This window comes from Podarcis melisellensis (assembly GCF_964234715.1).
Source record: "Podarcis melisellensis genome assembly, chromosome: 4".
NCBI lineage: Eukaryota > Metazoa > Chordata > Lepidosauria > Squamata > Lacertidae > Podarcis > Podarcis melisellensis.
Window position 1 is genome coordinate 72,646,890 of NC_138531.1, and position 19,774 is coordinate 72,666,663.

The window sequence follows — 19,774 nt, forward strand, 5'->3', positions numbered from 1 at the left end:
TGGGGCTGAGAGACTTCAAAGAAGTGTGACTAGCCCAAGGTCACCCAGCAGCTGCATGTGGAGGAGCAGGGAAGCGAACCCGGTTGCCCAGATTATGAGTCCACCACTCTGAACCACTACACCACACTGGCTCTCTGAATTCATCCCAACCATCACTTCATTCACCCTTGCATCTTGGATCTTGCACCTGGGGCCTGCTCTACCCTGATCTCTGCAGAGAAGAGGCAGCTCCTCCTGGAGGATACACATTTAGTGGGGGACCAGCTAACCCAGTGCTGCAGCAACCCACCTCTATATCTGCATGCATGTAATATATGTATGCATAGCATATACATTATGATGGTGAAAAGAGAACCATTGGGTCAGTGGGAAGGGCCCGCCGAGCTAGTCTGGCGCCACATTTGCTACTGGATGTATGGAAATCATTTCAATCTTTTAAAATCCAAATGCTTGGGCTTTTATAAAGAAGGGTATAAAAAGGGGGAATTTATTTCTTGTCCTGCTATATGCCCTGACCAGGATGCAAAACTAACAGCTTAAACTAATTCAGTATGTCTAATAATATTCCATAATATTTCCTCAAAATACTACTTTCAGGGGGTGACACACATGGAGTGCTAACCAGCCTGCAAATATATACACAGGCATATAGTCTATAAAAGAAAAACAAACAAAGACCAAGTGTTTCACACTTATTTTAAAAACGCAAGTCAACCCATGAAACCAACCAACATACTGTAAAAGCTGAATTACCAAAACACAATCCGTCTAATGGCAGTGTCTTCTGTATCTTCTAAATGAATATAGGCAAAAGGTTCATCTTTCCGAGCCTCAGGTTCTTTGTCGCCTTGCTGACGAGAAAATGCACAGTGGAACAGGAATCCAGTATCATACTCTCCCTAAAGGTAACAGTGAGTTATGAAGAGTTGTTAACTTTATTTCTTGATTCCTTCTTTCTCCTCTTCTCCCCCACCCCCCATTAATCTGTTACAGTTTGGAAAATTCCAGACTAAAACTTCCCCCTTTCCCAAAAATAGTTTCATCACCAGTTGTATTTCATGCCATATTATAGGCAAACACACTTCATTTCTACCTCCAGGTAAAGGGCTTCCTTTGAAAAATAAGCCTGCAATTCTGCTTTAAAAATTAAACAAAAGATGGGGAACAGCACTAGAATGAAAAGAAACAAGAGTGAAAACTATGCTTGCATGTTTAAGACACATCCAGATTCTGCATGACATTCTTGCATCTTGCGGTTTTTACCTTTTGCATTTCACCGTTTAGATTTTAATCTCACTTTGCATCTGAGGTTGGCAGCAAAACTGAGGTTGCCAATCAAAATTGACAATGGTAGCGATGCCACTATTGAAGTCCTGAGAGATTGCTATGCAGCCCTCTATGTGAAACAAAAAAACTCAAACCGCTTTCAAATAGAACTGAGACCAAGGTGAAAGCGTACAATGTGAAAAGCCAGCTCCTTCGGCCATTTAAGCTGTATTCTCATTATACTATAAAAGGGAGAAAAAACTCTCCTCATTTTGTTATCTGCGAAATAGAAAGAAAGATTGGCTTACCAACGACAACCAAAACTTCCCTGGCCGAGAGTAAAACCCACACAGGATGGGGCTTGGAGTCTCTGGGATGTAGATTTCAGGCAGTGGTTCCTCTTCCACAGCTTCTTCCTGTGGAAATTCAATTTCTTCCATTGTTTTCCCCTCATCCAGTTGCTGCTTTATCCATTGCTGCTTTGCTTTCTCCTTCTCTAGTCTCACTTTTTCTCTGCGGTCAAGTTCCTCTTCAAGCTTTTTAAAAGAGCCAGTAAAATAAGAGCATTAAAAAACCAAGTGTGTTGATCACACCAAAATCCCTTCTAGTCCAGCATCCTTCTCCCACGGACAACGTCTGCAAAGCCCACAGACAGGACTTCATTCACTAACCCCCTCTCTCTCTGTGTGTGTGTGTGTGTGTGTTGCATAGTTTTATCTGTTTGGGAATTGAGAGCAACAGCCCACACCTGCCATTGTTCTTTAGAGGTTGGCATTCAGAGGAAAGGCCTCTCTGATCCTGGAGGCAGACACATTCATAATCAACACGTGCAGATCCTAATATTTTAGGAAATAATTTCTGCTGGGCTACAAAGTCCTTAGCTGCAGTCTTACATCCAGGACCACAATAACTAACGAGCTCAGCATTTCTTACTTCAGTATCCTATATTTCCTTAGGATTTCCTTATTGGCATGTGGTGCCTTACCAGAATCCGAGATTTTATGCTGCAGAAACGGAAATACTGTGTAGGCAAGTCTTTTATCCTATAGGTGGTTGCTGCGTTGTAATTCCCAGGGTCTGGAGCAGGAACCTGGACAACAATGCCGTTCTTGCAGAAAATAAGTAGCGTGCTCTCAGGCTACAGAAGAAGGACATGAAACACAAGTGTCAGGCATGTGTATGGTCAGTGGCATAGCGTGGGTTGTCAGCACCCGGGGCAAGGCAAGTAATTTGCGCCCCCTAACCCGTGGATTTGCGCCCCCTAACCCTAACCCCCACATGTTGCGCCCGGTGCGGCCGGCCCGCCCGCTACCCCCCACGCTACGCCACTGGTATGGTGCTGAGTTTTGACGGTGATGGTGAAACATTCTTATGTTCTTAAAAATAGGTCAGAGCTCAGGGACAACTGTTGCCATAATGAAGCACAAACTTAGTTGTAAACAGGAAGGAATGGAAGCGGCAGATCACCCACCACTTCCCTGATGGCTCATGTTGGCCAAAGTGAGCAGTGCAGAAAGTGGGCATTATATATTTCTCATGCAGATTTTGAGATACTTTAAATTTCACCCATTGATGCCAAAGTGGGGTGGGTGGGGGTGGGGATTAGTTACCCCAGCTCCAGGCTGGCATAGAAAGGGAGTTGAATCACTGGGGCATTCCCAAAGAACAGAGGGACCTTGGACCCAGTCCCTGCCCTGCTCCAGAAATGCTTCATGGGAGGGGAGTGTTAAATGCCAGTTACTGATGACAGCATAACCACCAATGGATAAACACAGCATTGCAATGTGTTACAACACAAATCATGAGATGCAAATACTACGAAAAACACCGCTACTCACATGAGAAAGAGGAGACCACTGCAATGCCTGAACAGGCCCTGGGACAGAGAGGAAGCCAATTGGCTCATATTTCTCTTCAACGTTAAAGAAGAACACAGTTTTATCGTTACTCTGGGAAGGAAAAGACGGAAGAATGAATAAAGCCATGCATTCCACAAGAGTAGCCATGCTAGTCTGCTGCTGCAAAGAACAGAGTCCCACCACAACACAATCCTCTGTTTTAGCATCAACTTTGATATACAAAAGCTGCACCTAGTGTTATAAGGACGACAAGGAACAATTAATGAGTACTCTGTGGGTTCGGTCAGTCAGCCAGCTACAAATTCACCTAACAGTTACCTCGTTCAACCCACATTTTACCAACTTCCTCGCGAGAATATCATGGGGGACTTTGTCAGAAGCCTTACTGAAATCAAGATAAACTATGTCCACAGCATTGCCCTGATCCACCAAGTGTCTCACTCCATCAAAAAAAAAAGGGGGGAGGAATCAGATTGGTCTGGCATGACTTTTGAGATACCCATTTTGGGTCTTAGTAATCATAGCATCCTTATCTGCTCTAGTAAATCATCATCCAATATTCAGTCTGGTTGGCGATCTATAGCCAATACCCACAATAAGGTCAGTAATGAATCTAATTAAGAGAAAGGGCTTTTAAAAACTTTTAAAAATCAAACAATTCTTACATAAGAAGAAGACATGGTTTAAAGCACAGAACGTATACAAAAACACAACACTGATGATTTTAACACGCAAAATCAAATCTAAAACTTTTCCATGACTCCTTAAGGAACGAGCCTTTCTTTTAAAGTCTCAGCCAAATGTTCTCACTGAGCTGGGCCTCAAAGGAGCAGAGAAGAAGCTAAGATGATGTGAGAAGCAGAGGTGTCAAAAAATCTCCTGAATAATTCTCTGAACTGACTCATTATACACTGAAACTTGTATAGATCAGCAAAAATCTCTCATTTCAAAAAGGTCTTGGACCTTAATTCTTAGGTAATGAACAATCTGAAGTTCAGTTTGATCATCTACATCTCAGCATTTGCAGCAGTAAATTTCCACTAACATTCAAAACAAAACAGTTTTTAGGTTTGGTTGAAACATACCCCTGTGGCAAGCAATTCCCCATTACGCTCATAGGCCAAAGCTGTTACTATAGTAGTATGAGGTTTGAATGCCTGTTTCAGACGCAAGGCTGCAGGCGCTCCTTTGTCCCGTCCAGATACAACAGGAAGTCCCTTTGGATCGAAAAGTTCAATAACGCGTACAACGCCATCTTGAAAACCTACAACCATTATGCCTTTCTTGGGATTTACCTTCAAGTAAACAGAATAACATTGTGATTAAGAGCTAATTTAAACCCTGCCCTATACATCGTCTCAAAAATCTATGTAAAGTATGTTACTGAGGGAAAATAAACCATGTCATGAATAGCATTTTCTTCTCAAATACCAATACTAAACTATTTTCTTTCACTGTCGCCAGAAAACTTGGGAGGGGGCACAAAAAACAAAATCTGTAAAAGTTAAATGTTTGCCAAATAATAAATATGAAAACCCATCAAAACAAAACTGAAAATCTCAGATGTTATGTACTACAACTTGCATTCACCCCAGCCAGCAGACCTCTGCAGCTCAAAACATCTGGAGGACATCAGTCTGGGAAACTAGAGGAACAGGAATGAAGAACAATCCAGACAACCTGCTCCTCAATCTCATTATGCTCCATCTTAAGAGATGGGCAGTATAAACCATAAGCCATTTGTACATTAAAACAGCTAGGCTCCAGCCATGGATGTCCCCATTCCGTCTTGCACTATCATCCACATACTTCCTCTTTCTATCATGCACTACTTACCACGTTTGGTGCCCAGACCATTGCTGTTCCTCCCTGTTTAAACTTCATCTCAGTCAACTGCACATTGTCAATGAAGTCAAAGACACGAACTGAACCTGCGTTAGATGGTTAACGGGATCAGGATAAGAAGGAGGCTAGATCTCTGTTGCTTTCTAAAATTTAAGCCACACATTTTACATGGGGGCGCTGAAAAAACAAAGAAACTACACCATTACAAGTGATCTGTGGATTACTCCCCAAACGTGTCTACTTAACGTAACTAATTTTAACCTTGAAAACTGAGTGTGGGAGGAGTCAGAAGGAAAAAGATATGTACTTACGGTCAAGACCAGTGGTGGCCATGATATAGGTGACTGGAGATACACACATGGCTTCTATCTTTCCTGAATGAAAAGTAAAGAGGCATTCTGGATCATGAGTCTACAGGGGGAAAGAAATAAAATGGTTTTTTTTCAGAGGCCTGTTTGTAAAAGTATTTTAAAAGTTTTGTGTAACAGGGTCACCTAGGGACATATCATTAAAGCCCCTCTGAAAATTTGATCTCTAAAATGCATTGGACATTCAAACTGGGGTTCCTAGTTTTCAGTCTAGGGCACAAATTGAAGATCAGATAAACAAAGACAAAAAACACTGATATTTGTTAATGGTTTTAAACAGTGCTCTTTTTCTTTTTAGAAAAAAAGTTGCTGGTGCTCAACATGAAGTTATTACAGCACGTGCCACACTTTTAACATTTTTTTTGGGGGGGGAGGTGCTGGTACTGCACACCCTTGAGTACCCCCAGAAGAAAGCACCGGTTTTAAATCAGTATACTTTGTATTTTCAAGGGGGAAGCATCAGTGGTGCCTTATATCTGTTCTTTTGTAGACCTTGTTTGTTGAACGCTTAGGGTCAAGCTAATAAGACATGAAAGATCTGACCGGATCTCCCGCTATTTTTTTTGTTCCTGAAAATAGCCAATGGGAAGCCCAGCTTGGATTGGAGCCAAATTACATCCACAGAAACAGCGTAAAGTCTGTGAGGGGGGCTTTAAATACAAAAGAGGGAAAAGTGGGTGCCTCACCTTGCATGAGTACTTTCCACTGAGGTAGCAGCACCATTGGAACCACAAACAACTACTGAGATTTTTGAGACCATCTTTTTCAAAGTAATAAACTACAGAAGCTGCACATCTTTTAAAGATAAAATATTAGCCTTCTATTTAACTATCAGGTATAACTCAAATACAGTGGAGGAACGACTGAGGAGGAAAAGAAGAGGAACAAAACAGAAAGGAAAACTTACAACATTTGTGAAACTCAAATCAAGCTTCCAGATGGCTCCATTGGCATCCTAGAGAAGAAGAAAAACACACTTAGCTTTTGGCTATCACTTCAAACAGTATTTACATCCCTCTCCCAAAGACATTGGCTTGGATTCAAAGAAATTTAGCTGCACTTTCCCAAGTAAATCAACAACTAACTTGTCCCACGTCACTGTTTTTAATTTCTTTGAAATCATACACAGCAGGCACAAGGCGGCCCGACTAGGACAATGGTGCACAAGGGGCTTAGCCTTTTCTCCCTGCCAACAACAATCAAGATTCCCATCCCTGTAGTGACTATTCTTACATCCTAGTGGTGCCAATGTGAGGTTCCCCCTTAGGGTTAACAGGAACTGTATAAAAGGAAGTGAGAACTGGATGCTCAGCCGTGCCCTTCCTCCAAGCTGCAAGGTCTGGAATAAGATTCATTCAAGCCCCTGGAGTTTTATTCCTTCTTTCCATTTTTATTTTTTGTTTTGCCTGACAGTGGTACTTTCCTAGTTTGGTGGCTGGTTTTTTGCTTTGGCTTCAAATGTTACCATGACATCATCACATCCTACACATGAAAAAGGGTTGCGTGCACCACTGAATCAGGGCACACATTCTCTACTGACTAATGCACACCCTAAAAGATAACAACAACACAGCCCTATATACCGCAGGGGAGGACTAAAACAATGCTTACCTGAGCATACCAAAATGGTTCTCCACGTTCATGAATTTTCACCATATAGTTCAGATTTACATTTTTGCCAACTAAAAGTTCATTAATGTGTTCCACCTCCAGCAGTCCAGTGTCATCCACAATATCAGCTGTATCTATTGTTTCAAAATCCCAAACCTTCATGGAGTTTGGAAAAGAAAATATTATCTATGGTTGCCAAATGCCAGTAACAATGCATTAAATGTGAAAAATTGGCTAATATGAGCAAACCTAAGGGAAGGAGCAGTTCAAAAGGATTTTTCATTCACATGTAACTGATGGGAAGGGATAGTTTAAACCTGTCTCTCCCTACCGTGCTTCTTACAAAAAAATGGCCTCTTGAAGATGCTATCTGGATTTCAAGGGAAGCCTCAGTTGATGTCACTGGTGTCAATTGATGTTTCCCTTCAAATGCAGAAAGCGGTTTCAGAGAGGCAACTTTTGCCAAGACTGTGGCAGGGAGAAAGTTGAATTTCCCCTCCCTCCCCCATATTTCTGAGGCTGTGCAGGCTCTACAGTTGCCATTTACACAAGAAACAACAGGCACATTAACCAACACATCTATTTGGGTTCTTTTCACTGTGCATTCTTTATTATGCATGCTCATGTCACTATTGGGGTAGTCATAGGTCATCCCACATTAAAAGCTATTTGTGCCTGCAAAAGTTTCAGGGTAGCCTTAACCGCTTTAATTCCAAGCTATGCACTTCCTGCAACTTCCTATTTCACAACTGCCCTGGTGGGTTTTTTGTCTCACTTTTGTTGTGCTATTGCCTCTCTGACAGCCATCATGTGGTCCAACTTGGGAAGCATCACAGAATTGATCAAGAAGGGTAAAACCATCATTAACGCGCTGCTATTGTGTCAAGAACATGTTACAGAATACACCATCAATCAAATAAGATATGCTTAAGTTCGAAAGAAAGCCTTAGCAAATGAAGAAGGAAGTAATGTTGTCATATGAATAGCATTTCTCAAAGGTAGAGGTGAACAAACTTTTTCAGCAGGGGGCCGGTCCACTGCCCCTCAGATCTTGTGGGGGACTGGAATATTTTGAAGGGGGGGGGAATGAACCAATTCCAGAGCGCACAGAAATGCCGTTTACCTTCCTGCCACAGCAGTACCTATTTATCTACTTGCACTGGCATGCTTTCAAACTACTAGGTTGGCAGGAGCTGGGACAGAGCAACAAGAGCTCACTCCATCATGGGGATTCGAACCACTGACCTTCTGATCGGCAAGCTCAAGAGGCTCAGTGGTTTAGATCACAGTGCCACCCGCGTCCCACTGTTAATAGTTTGATACAAAGTGCAGAAGAGTAAACAATACCATCAACCCATTAATAATCCTGGGTACACTCAAATATTAAGTGTATAAAGAAGAGACATATTAAGAAAACACATACCCCCCCAAAGAAAGACTTAGGAAAATACTCACCCTAATATATCCATCTGATCCAACAGTGACCACCTCTCCCTCATCCAGAACTAACTGATTAATTGGGCCGTTGTGGCAATTTTTACGGCCAGGCCGACAAAGTTCCACTTTTATGAGGCCCCCTTCCCAGAGCAACAAGTTGCCCCATTCTGACCCTGAAAGTACCTTACATGCAGACAAAACAAAATGCATTAGTATTCTGTCATATTGATGTATATCTGAAAAGGGATACTAGGAAGGACACATTACGTTTGAAGTAAGTTACATCCCAAGTTTTCACAGACAACAGATACATTTGCTAGGAAAATGGCAAATGAGGCATGTTTGTAAGACCAAGGCTGCAGGAACACCATACATTTGAAACATGCTTCCCTCTCAAAGAACCCCGGAAACTGTACTGGGAATTGTTGCTATGTGAAGGGTCAACTACAGATCCCAGGTTTATTTTTTTAAGTTGTTTTGTTGTTGTTGTTTTTGCAATGTTTTGGAACAATAAGTTCAATGATAATGTCCAACCATATGCTGCTTTCTAACTGCTGCAATAGTATTTCTTTATGCTCTTTATCTTTGATTTATTTTGTTTACAGCTAAGTGGTTTGCCACAAACCATAGGAGGGCTGTGCACTGCATTATACAAGGATGTGCCTTTAAAAACAATTCAGAAATCTCAATTACTGCAACTATTGTTCGATATCAGTCTATGGGAACATATCCCACCAATTCTTAAAATGTATCCACTGTTTACCAGCTGCTTTTTTAAAAACTTCATTAAAAACAGAATAAGCTCCTGATCATTTTTAGAAGCAGCAGACACTGGATAGGCGATGCCTTTCCGCACAGTAATGTCCTGTAAATTTGGGTCAGGGCAAATGTGAATAGAGAACAAAGGAGCCCATTTTACCATACAGAAAAGTTTGAGTAGATAGAAATGTTTCTCACCTTCCCATCTGGCAGCTCCACATATCCTTCAATGTCTGTCAATGCTGTTTTTCCAAACCTACCCAGTGCTCCTTGCAGTTTCAGACCAGTGAAAGTAAGCGCCATCTTCCAAAACCTGGTCACATAAAAATCAAAGCTCTATGAGTGTTTTTGAGAGGTTCTTTTGGTCTTTAAACAGACAGTTATCCACTTTTCACATGCGCTAATTGGCTGCATTTTGATGCAAACCACCGTTTAGTGCTATAAGGATGAGTCTGGGACAGGGATCAGCAAACTTTTTTAGCAGGGGGCCGGTCCACTGTCCCTCAGACCTTGTGGGGGGGGGGGTGGACTATATTTTTTGGGGGGGAATGAAAGAATTCCTATGCCCCACAAATAACCCAGAGATGCATTTTAAATAAAAGCACACATTCTACTCATGTAAAAACACCAGGCAGACCCCACAAATAACCCAGAGATGCATTTTAAATAAAAGGGCACATTCTATTCATGTAAAAACATGCCGATTCCCGGACCGTCCACAGACCGGATTTAGAAGGCGATTGGGCCAGATCTGGCCCCCAGGCCTTAGTTTGCCTATTCATGGTCTGGGAAGTCCTTCTCCCACTTTCCTCTTCTCCTCCAGCACAAATGCAAGGAGGAGCTCTCATTTCTGTTTCCAACTAACCACTGCTGTTACTTGTTTCAACTGAACCAAGGTTAGTGCTAATTACAATTTAGGGACGCAACCCAGGATTATAAGCAATGAATGGTCTGAAGGTGGACTGTTTCTAAACCACAGGTAAGCCTAACTACTGATCTTCATTCAGATGGAATGAGTGACTGGTTAGTTGAAAATGAACGTGAAAGCTTGCAATCTCCTCCTTGCTTTTATGCCAGAGAACAGGGTAAAGGGGAGCACACAATCACCCAGGCTCATGCATGTAAACCCTAAACCACAGTTTGGAGTTATATGTGAACCAAACGAATTTGTCTGTGGGAATTATAGGCACAATCTATTGCAAATTTATAAAGCTTCAATTTAAATAGGTGGAAATTAAGAAGTCTCAACTGTGTGATAGACTGCGCCTTATAACTATAGTACAGGTGGACTCTGACATATGTAATTTATTCACATAAGTGGATCTGGGCATTTAAGCAGTTTTTAATCCCGACATGTATCTTTATACACTTTAGTTTAGTTAGAAGGAGGATAATTCTGACATTGTTCAGAGCACATTTTATTTGTGATATTGCCATCCATTGCCCAGACACCCCATTTTGCCTCTAATGACACAGAATTAGGTAAGCTATTCCCCTTAACATCAGGGGGTGGGGGAGCTCACTTTATTTTGTGGTCATCTGCTGCGTGCTTGCCTACTGTTCTGCTGCTTCAATTCTGGCAGTGGGAAAGAGGATAAGAGTAAGGCTTCTCTTTCTCTCCACCTAGTGCTTCCACAACAGGAAGCCAGGCATGAGGAGCACCGTGTAAGAGTACTGACAAAACTACACTTTCCAGCGCTCCTAGCTCACTGCAACAGCACCATCGAGCACCAGGAAAAGGGTGCTGCGCTCAAGGGCAGTGTCAGGGAACTGCCATCGGAAGGAGAGGAGGAGGCGAGGCTCCACGACGATGCTGGAGAGGGGCCAAGTAGGGAGAGAGGCAGGTCTCCTGTTGGGGAAGAAAATCAGCGCAACACCAGGGATGGAGGGGGGCCAATGGGGGAAGCAGAGAGCAGGCTCAGAGACTCTTCACTGGACACCAGCGGGGAGAGCACAGGTCCTCCGCTACCCACGCCCTCCCTGCGCAGAAGACTTCTGCGCAGGGAGAGTAGGAGAAGACTGGGCGTCAAACAACTTTTATGTTGGAAAAGGTTAAAGAAACGCCCACTGTTGGATTCTGCCAGCGACTGAACAGCCACGAAGTGAGGGGCTGTCCAGCCAGGAAAGGTTTAACCAGGCCACCTAGCCAGGAGTGGCGGCAACTTACGCACGAGCAACCCCATATAACCATTACAGGCAGCCAATTACACAAGAAGCCACTCAACATGGCTGCTTCTTTTCCTGCTTTCAGAAGATATTCACGGCCTTCCAATTGTCTGAAGATTATAAATAACTACGATATATTACAACATGAAACAAAAATTAGGACACTGCCAATCCAGTGCTTCATTTTAAAATAAATAAATAAAATGCACATCATACTTGCAATGTTTTGGGGTAACTAAATAAAACGTGGTCTTCACTGAGTAACAGGAATGTTTTAATACAGATAATTAAAATTTCATGTATAGTTAAGGTAGGTGCAGCTTTCTAGTGTGATGCATTTGCCGATGAAATATTCCTTTTAGTCAGCATGCATGTATGCCTCTGTGGCATTCTAGTTCCTTGAGATAAAACTATGCTACTTGCTGGCTTACTTTATGTGACCTGAACCAGATGTGGTGAGTTGCTCTTCATTTTCTGGAGAAAAGGTCACTCTAAAAACATCTTGGGAAAATGCTTTCGATCTCAATACAATCTTTTCCTGCTTCCAATCCCAAACTGTTAACATATAGTCAGGGCTGCTCCCAACTGTGGCGATCAAAGTACCCGAACGATTAAAGTCAGCAAATGCATATGCTTCTTCAGTTCCACCTGGAAATAAGGTGATATAACAGGTTTCTTAATGCAATATAAATGTTCAAGAAAACATACCAATGTACTAGCCAATCAACTAGCACATATTGTAAATTATTATTTTTTTGAAGTAAGTATAAAACAGATTGCTTATATTTTAAATACGTTTAAACAGTACAAAGCAGCCATAAAATAGAGAACAATGAAGACAGTCTGTATGAAGAGAGAGAAAACAAAGGCTTCAGGTGATAATCTACCCTTGAGCCTTCAGCTCTTGTAGAAATTCTGTCTCTGAGTCCCAGATACTTGTAAATACGTGTGTGTGTGTGTGCGCGCGCACACACATCATAAGCCTTTCCTTTCTCCCACAATGAGTAATTTCACATTGCCAGGATACTGAAATCACATCAAATGTAAGAGATACCATTGAACTGATTTGTCAGCTTTATTTTTTTTATATAAAAAAACTCAACTCAAAAGCTATTGAACTGCATTTAGGTTCCAGAGTGATAGCCACCTAATAAAAAATAAACCAGTAATGAAGAATAGAATTCCTTTATCATCCTTCTTTCAATACTTGGCCATTTAGCCATGCATCCATTGCTTTTTCTCGAACATGAACACAGAAAAAGGGAACATGGCATATGACTCTGCAAATAATAATGCCAATTCTTCTTAATCACTTGCAGATATTTAAAAGAAAGAGAGTGACTACTTACAAATCTCCGGGTATTCATACAAGAAATATCAAACAGAAAATTGCTTCTATTTCTGTGACCGTTAATTCTTCTGCATGAATCTGAAATTGCGAGATGGCTTATGTTTTAACCTACCTCGTAATACTCTGTATGGCCTTAAGGAAGGGTATTCATAGATAATCATGTTTGGCTTCCATCCTTTTTCTCCTACTGCAAAGTAGGTTTTATTAGGATGTACCTAGTAGAAGCAAAGACCTTTTTCACTCTGCATTTATCCAGTAAAGTAATGATTTGCTAGTTTAGTTCATTTGACTTCTATCCTACATTTCAGTCCAGGACAGCCAATGCAGTGGCCTCCAGATACTGTTTGACTACAACTTCCATCTTTCACCACTGGCCATGTTAGCTGAGGCTGATGGCAGTTGTAGTTGACCATCATCTGGAGGCAATGCCTGAAACAAATATGGTTGCAGCTACCCCTCTGGGAAATGGCAGCATATCCTCAACCCCCATATTGTGTTCCACCAAGCCTGCAAGTCTTTCAAAGTCTAAGGACAGAGAGAGAGGTGCAATAGCTTGGGAAAACAGTGTCCACTTTGTTAGAGCTTTTCTTTAATCCAAGATACCTTGTTACTGCCTGCATAACGTTTGAAACCAGCAGTAGCCTAAAAGGAACAAATATCGATAGGAGAGCCTAGTGAGTATGCTGCTATTATAAAATATATATTTATCTCATACAGTACAAAATTAACTGAAGTCTTATATAAGGGCAATAGCTAAATGCACTACCTAATGTGTGAAGAACTGGCCAAAATATTTCTCAGATTGAAAGAGAGATTCTCATAATCCAAGAGCCCTGTTTATTTTGCTACCAAGGAAGATCTCAAGCAAAATACTTTACAAGATAAAACAAAAATGCCATACCGTGATTACTCCAATCCCTCCACCGCATGTGCTTCGGAGATATTTCTGAGATTTCATTAGCAAATTCAGCAGTACGAGTTGGTTGCCAGCTATGTAGAGGAGAGTGTAACTATCCAACATCTGAATGTTTGCCCGTCTAGTGCAGTCATAGCCAAAAGAGTGACTGAAGAACACTCACTAAGGAAAAGTGATGCCATCACGGGGTTTATTTTGACCATGTAATAACACTACTACCAATAAAAATCCAGAGGTCTCCTGAAAAGTGCAATGCACTGTATTGTAATTGTATTGGGAACACAATAGGGGCTTTTTATATAAATGAGAGAAAAGAGCTGAAGCTCTAGAAAAAATGTAGCCCACCCATCCTTTTAAAAATTTCATTTACCATATTGCCAATGTAGGTCCCTGCGGCCCTCAAGTACTGTGCAATTTCTAAACGTTTTCTATTAAAGAAAAGGCAAAAGGCAAAAAACCCCGTTACATAACTGAGAGAACAAACCACAGCAATAGTGCAGGCTTTGTTATTTTGCCAATCTGTTGGGAAATACTGGGGAGGATGTAAAATTTCTCACTAGTATGGCCTTATTATATTGTTACAGGCCACTCCAATCCCTGCCAAGCCATGCACGGGATTCCAGAGGTCTTGGCCCTCAACCAGGGTCTGTGCTCCTTTGGAAAACTGAAGAGGTAGTGGAGGCTGTCGCAGCTTTAAGAAATATGATTTATTCTCATATTTACACCTGAGTTTAAAGGGAGGTAGCCCAGATCTTACAGCATGGTCGTCAAAAGAGGGTCTTGTTCCCCCCCATCCCACCCCCCAGCAGTGCAATGATGGAGACAGAGGCCTCTCTATCAGCCTGCCTTCAGTCAGTCAAGATGGATCTGTCTTTTCTCTCTCTCTCTTCCTAGCACACCTTGCTAAAAACAGTCTTTTCCTGTCACCTCACACCCAGTTAACCTGGCAACCTTTCAAATCCCCAGTCTCTGTTCACACCTCAGGGCAGGGGGAAAGGATGGTTCTCTTGCATTGCCAATGACTCTCAATTGTTTCTTAATGGCCATAGCTTGGCCAGGTTTTTTTTTTGCATTGGCTGGCCCAGGAATTCCTCTGCAGCTTGTATTTCTCCCTTCATATCCCAAATAATCAAAATCCTAACATTTATTAATTTATTAGCAAAAGTGGATACATGAGACTGAGCATGTCAAGTGGAATGCCAGAATCTGGAGTCACAAATGGTAGTGCACACAACTCCTCATAGTTATAGTAGAAGTTTTCAGAGATTTTCTTCTCTACCTTTACTTTCTTCTTCTTTACCGGTTCTGGAGGCTTTTCAAGTTGTATTGGCTCCACTTCCTCTTCCTCTTCTGGATTTCAAAAACATCAACAATAATTTTATACATGCACACACACACTACATTTCAGTCCACAAAGGCTGAAAATAACAAGAAAGGCGTATAATTTTCAGACAGACAAGATAGTAGCATTTGTGGCCAATTATAAAGTGGCGATTGTCATCTTTGGGCTGAAGGACAGGACATGAAACAAACAAACAAACAAACAAACAAACAAACAAACAAACAAACTCAGAGCTAGCATAGCCATTGTGGTCAGTTTTTAAACACAGAGGTTGAGCTGTCCTGTCTTGCAACCAAGAATTTCATCCTGCCCAAATCCCAAAAGTTAGTTCTATATTTAATCTGATCACCGCTGCATCTGATCACTCACACTGGCCAGAGTAGAAGGCATGGGGAGTGTGTCAATTTTTCTTCTTTCTTTCTCTTTCTTTCTTTCTTTCTTTCTTTCTTTCTTTCTTTCTTTCCTTCCTTCCTTCCTTCCTTCCTTCCTTCCTTCCTTCCTTCCTTTCTCTCTCTCTCTCTCTCTCTCTCTCTCTCTCTCTCTCTCTCTCTCTCTCTCTTTCAGCTGTGTTAGCTGCGGGCTGACACAACTGAGAAGCTCATGGATCAGGGACCTCAGAGCTGTGGACTCAGTGAATCTAAGGCCTTCAGCCTCCTGCCCAAAAACCAGAATGCCCCATTTCAGACTCACCACTGGCTCCCACCAGTGGAAGAACTGGCACCAGCAGCCTTCCACTTGCTAGGGAAAAGCTTGGGACTCCATGGAAAAACCTATCACCACCATCAACACTTCTCTTTGCCAATGGAGGCTGGTGAGAAGGCAACTAGGCGCCATCCTAATCCTACCCCATCCATCAACATGGAGGCAGTAGGAATGCTCTGTCAAACCCAAATATTGCTAGCAATACTTGCCTTCATCGCCATAGCCTTCACTACCTTCTTCATCTTCAAATAGCTTTTCTTCTTCCTGAATTACATGAGACGGGGTCTTTTCTGCACACAGAAAATTATGTTACTTTCCACCCTACTTTATTTAAATACATATGCTATAATGTTTTCTGTTTCCCTAAAATCAAATAATTAACTGATATCAGAAGAGCCATCTGTATCATGGAGCAGAAGGTTAAATTACAAGATGCAACGAATGCTAACGCAGGTAAGTGCTAAAGCAGTGACAAAACAAACTCCCAACAGGGGCTGCCCATAAAATGTGCCACACTGTGAAACCAAATGCTCTACCAGCTGAGCTGCTTTACTCAAGCAGCTGCTAGGTTTAGGACCTGGAGAATATAAACTTTTTTTGGAGGAAATTCCTAAAAGAAGAAAAGTATAATTTTAAATTAGATAAATGAATAGATAATTAACATACTGCATATATTCTGGTCATGCCCAATAAGAAGATATTTCTGGATAGCAGTATTAATGGTAACTGAGAGTATAACAGGTTATGCTTTAGCAGTAAACCCACTTTTAAGATACATAAAAGATACTGTCCTTTCAGAAGATGGAAAAATGATAAAGTACCTATTAACTGAAGTTTAGGTTGCATACACACCATATGTTTAAGGCACATGAGCTCCACCAAATAATCAAGGCAATGGTAGTTTGTTAAGGGTGCTAGGAATTGTAGCGCAGGGCAGGATAAAACTACAGTTCCCAGGATTCTTTGGGGAAAGTCGTGGTTTTAAATGTATGGTGTATGCATAGCCTTAATTACAACTGGAGGGAAACTGATGCTCCTACACTAGATGCATGTTGGAACAAAAGATCTTAATTTCACATACAACCTCATAGGGTCTGAATTGGAGGGGAAGGACCAGGAGCAAGACCTTAAGGTCATATTAGATAGCTCAATGAAGATGTCAACCCAGTGTTCAGTGGCCATAAAGAAGGCAAATTCCATGCTAGGGGTCATTAGGAAAGGAATTGAAAATGAAACTGCCAATATCACGAATGCTGCTATACATATTGATATGTTGATTCCTCAAACTTGGCCCTCCAGGTGTTTTTGGCCTACAACTCCCATGATCCCTAGCTAGCAGGACCAGTGGTCAGGGATGATGGGAATAGTAGTCTCAAAACATCTGGAGGGCTAAGGCTGAGGAAGCCTGATATTGATGGTGCAACCACATCTGTACACAATGAGTACCATGTACAGTTCTGGTTGCCTCATGTCAAAAAGGATATTGAAGAGCTGGAAAGGAAGATTTAGGACAGAGCTGGATATTGGAAGATTTAGGACAGATAAAAGAAAGCACTTCAAAAGAAAGTACTTCAAATCACTCCCCCAGGAGGCAGTGAAGACCACCAACTTGGGTGGCTTTAAAAGAGGACTGGACGAATTCATGGAAGAGAGAGCTATTAAGGGCTACAAGCCATGATAATGCTCTGCCTCCACAACTGGAGGCAGCAATGCTTCTGAGTACTAGTTGCTGGAAACCACAAGAGAGGAGAGTGCTGGTGTGCTCATGTTCTGCTCCCTGGTTCCCCACAGGCATCTGGTTGGCCGCTGTGAAAACAGGATGCTGAACCAGATGGGCCATTGGCCCAGTCCAGCAGGCTATTCTAATGTTCTTATGATTTTCATGATGTCTGGATTAGAAGAGTATGGGAAGTGGTCAAAATGGTGATACAGTGGTACCTCTGGTTAAGTACTTAATTCGTTCCGGAGGTCGCTTCTTAACCTGAAACTGTTCTTATCCTGAAGCACCACTTTAGCTAATGGGGCCTCCCACTGCTGCCGCGCGATTTCTGTTCTCATCCTGAAGCAAAGTACTTAACCCAAAGAACTATTTCTGGGTTAGCGGAGTCTGTAACCTGAAGTGTATGTAACCTGAAGCGTATGTAACCCGAGGTACCACTGTATCGGCAAACATTAGTATAAGAGAAGAAAGACAATCAGATAACCAATTTATTGAAAGATGTAGCCCCTTTATTATACTGGTGCAATAAAACACAGGAAAATCCAGATCCATATAAACTGTAAAAGCACCATATATTAAAAAGCATGGGAGAGGGAAGAGACGTAAAACAGGTTATAGCATACAGTGGTACCTCAGGTTACATGCGCTTCAGGTTACAGACTCCGCTAACCCAGAAATATTACCTCAGGTTAAGAACTTTGCTTCAGGATGAGAACAGAAATCGTGCTCCGGCGGTGCGGCGGCAGCAGGAGGCCCCATTAGCTGAAGTGGTCTTCAGGTTAAGAACAGTTTCAGGTTAAGAACGGACCTCCGGAACGAATTAAGTACTTAACCCGAGGTACCACTGTAACTTTATTTCTCACTGTAAAAAGATATATGTTGTATGATACAATGTGTTTTGTAATATACTTTTTATTTGCTTAGTGGTTAAATTTTGGGGCCCTCAGGGGCTTGAGGGCTGATTCTAAATAAGTATATATTATAAGGACAGATTTAAACTATTGTTTTTTTCCTTTGACACCTAAACATTGAACAGTAAAATTACAGAACGACCCCCTGGAAATGTTTCTCTCCCAAACACAGAAATCACTACACATTCTTATCTAGCATAATTTGAATGTGCAAGCAATACTTACCATCAGCTATCTTCTTTGCTTTTTCCTTCTGTTCCTCTGAAGGTGACCCCTTTCCTTCTTCTGAATGTTCATTCTGGCCTGCAAAACAAAATCATAAAGTATGGTGGATCTTCCAACTGGAAGCATTGGGGCAAACTGAAATGTAAATTTCTCATGCAAGTTGGCAGAATCATGCCACGCTTGCTTCATCAGTCGCAGCAGTTTTTATATTATTGCAGTTTTATAAGAGTATATATTTAAAGTAGATGAATAAATAAGCAAATTAAGTTAATTTGGATATGCAGAAGATATTAAAAATAAATAAGGAACAACAGAAAGAGGGGGAAGGAAGTCAAGTTTTGAAAGGTTAAAATGACTGTAAAATTAGTGAAATGTGTAAACCTAAAAAGCATAAATAAAATGTAAAATAAAATAAAATGTATGTTATTGGAGACACCTATCCCGGTTTCTTCTTCTGTCCCGGACTTCTGCATTTTCTTACCTTACAGCCTGTAGAGGGGGAAGAATATTTGAAAGTTCTCTAAAAGAAGAACAGAACTGCTTCAAGCAGCAGCGTTTCTACATGAGAGGAAACTCGAAAGCTAACAGCTGCTGGCAATAATGGATTGAAACCAGAAAGCGGCGTGAGCAAGCTTTCCTGTAAATTCACCAGAACACTTCTTCAACTTGGATGATGCTTTGCAAAAACGTGGGGGAAAGGAGGGGCATGTTGAAATTGCAGTCTGGTAGCCCCCGAGCGCCCCACTCCCTTTGGCGCCCAGCTTGAAGAACCCTGGTGACCCCGAAAGCTCGCGCACGACTTCGTGACGCTTCAGTTTCGCCCTATAAAGGTATTTCCAGACTGCTTCTTTAAAGTGTGCCGTACTAGTGGAGTTACTGAGAGCAAGGGGTAGTTTCGAGGGGAACCCCGTGGTGGCAACGGCTGAAGGCGGGAAATGGAGAGGGGCGGGAATGGGGGTACCTTTTGCGTCTTTCGCCTCCGGCTCCCCCTTCGGCTCCATGGCAGGTGTACGCCGGTTGCTAAGCAACCGAATGAAAGGCGCGCCAAGATCCCTGGGAAGTTGAGTTCAAAACCTGCTTAGGCTCAGAGCGCCTGCGCAGCAGCAACAGCATAGTAAGAAGTAATATCGATGAGCCGCTTGCTCTTTTTCTCCCCTTCCCCCTCCGATTACTCTAATATAATAATATACGCTGCTGTGCACAATGGAGACAAAGCTACAAATATTTAAGGAATTCCAGGGGGAAGGAAATATTTATTTGCTTTAGTCATTGCCATTTGCAAATGTATATAACGGG

The 19,774-nt window shown here is 41.9% G+C and overlaps 1 protein-coding gene across 2 annotated transcripts in view; it reads right to left on the reverse strand.

The window, feature by feature from the left end:
- Positions 1-19,560, reverse strand: part of CFAP44 (cilia and flagella associated protein 44) — a 40,407-nt gene extending 20,847 nt beyond the window's left edge. For both annotated transcript variants that reach the window (XM_081908324.1, XM_081908325.1), the window contains exons 1-18: positions 19,440-19,560; positions 18,479-18,556; positions 15,832-15,912; positions 14,751-14,928; positions 13,564-13,726; positions 12,775-12,877; positions 11,743-11,959; positions 9,344-9,458; positions 8,405-8,569; positions 6,950-7,105; positions 6,246-6,293; positions 5,282-5,381; positions 4,962-5,056; positions 4,211-4,420; positions 3,105-3,215; positions 2,252-2,404; positions 1,575-1,802; positions 754-899 (exon numbers count right to left, since the gene is read on the reverse strand). In XM_081908324.1, the coding sequence (XP_081764450.1) occupies positions 754-899; positions 1,575-1,802; positions 2,252-2,404; positions 3,105-3,215; positions 4,211-4,420; positions 4,962-5,056; positions 5,282-5,381; positions 6,246-6,293; positions 6,950-7,105; positions 8,405-8,569; positions 9,344-9,458; positions 11,743-11,959; positions 12,775-12,877; positions 13,564-13,726; positions 14,751-14,928; positions 15,832-15,912; positions 18,479-18,556; positions 19,440-19,479 (2,387 nt within the window). In that variant the 5' untranslated portion in view covers positions 19,480-19,560. The remainder of the gene's footprint in view (positions 1-753; positions 900-1,574; positions 1,803-2,251; positions 2,405-3,104; positions 3,216-4,210; positions 4,421-4,961; positions 5,057-5,281; positions 5,382-6,245; positions 6,294-6,949; positions 7,106-8,404; positions 8,570-9,343; positions 9,459-11,742; positions 11,960-12,774; positions 12,878-13,563; positions 13,727-14,750; positions 14,929-15,831; positions 15,913-18,478; positions 18,557-19,439) is intronic.
- Positions 19,561-19,774: the final 214 nt, after the last annotated feature.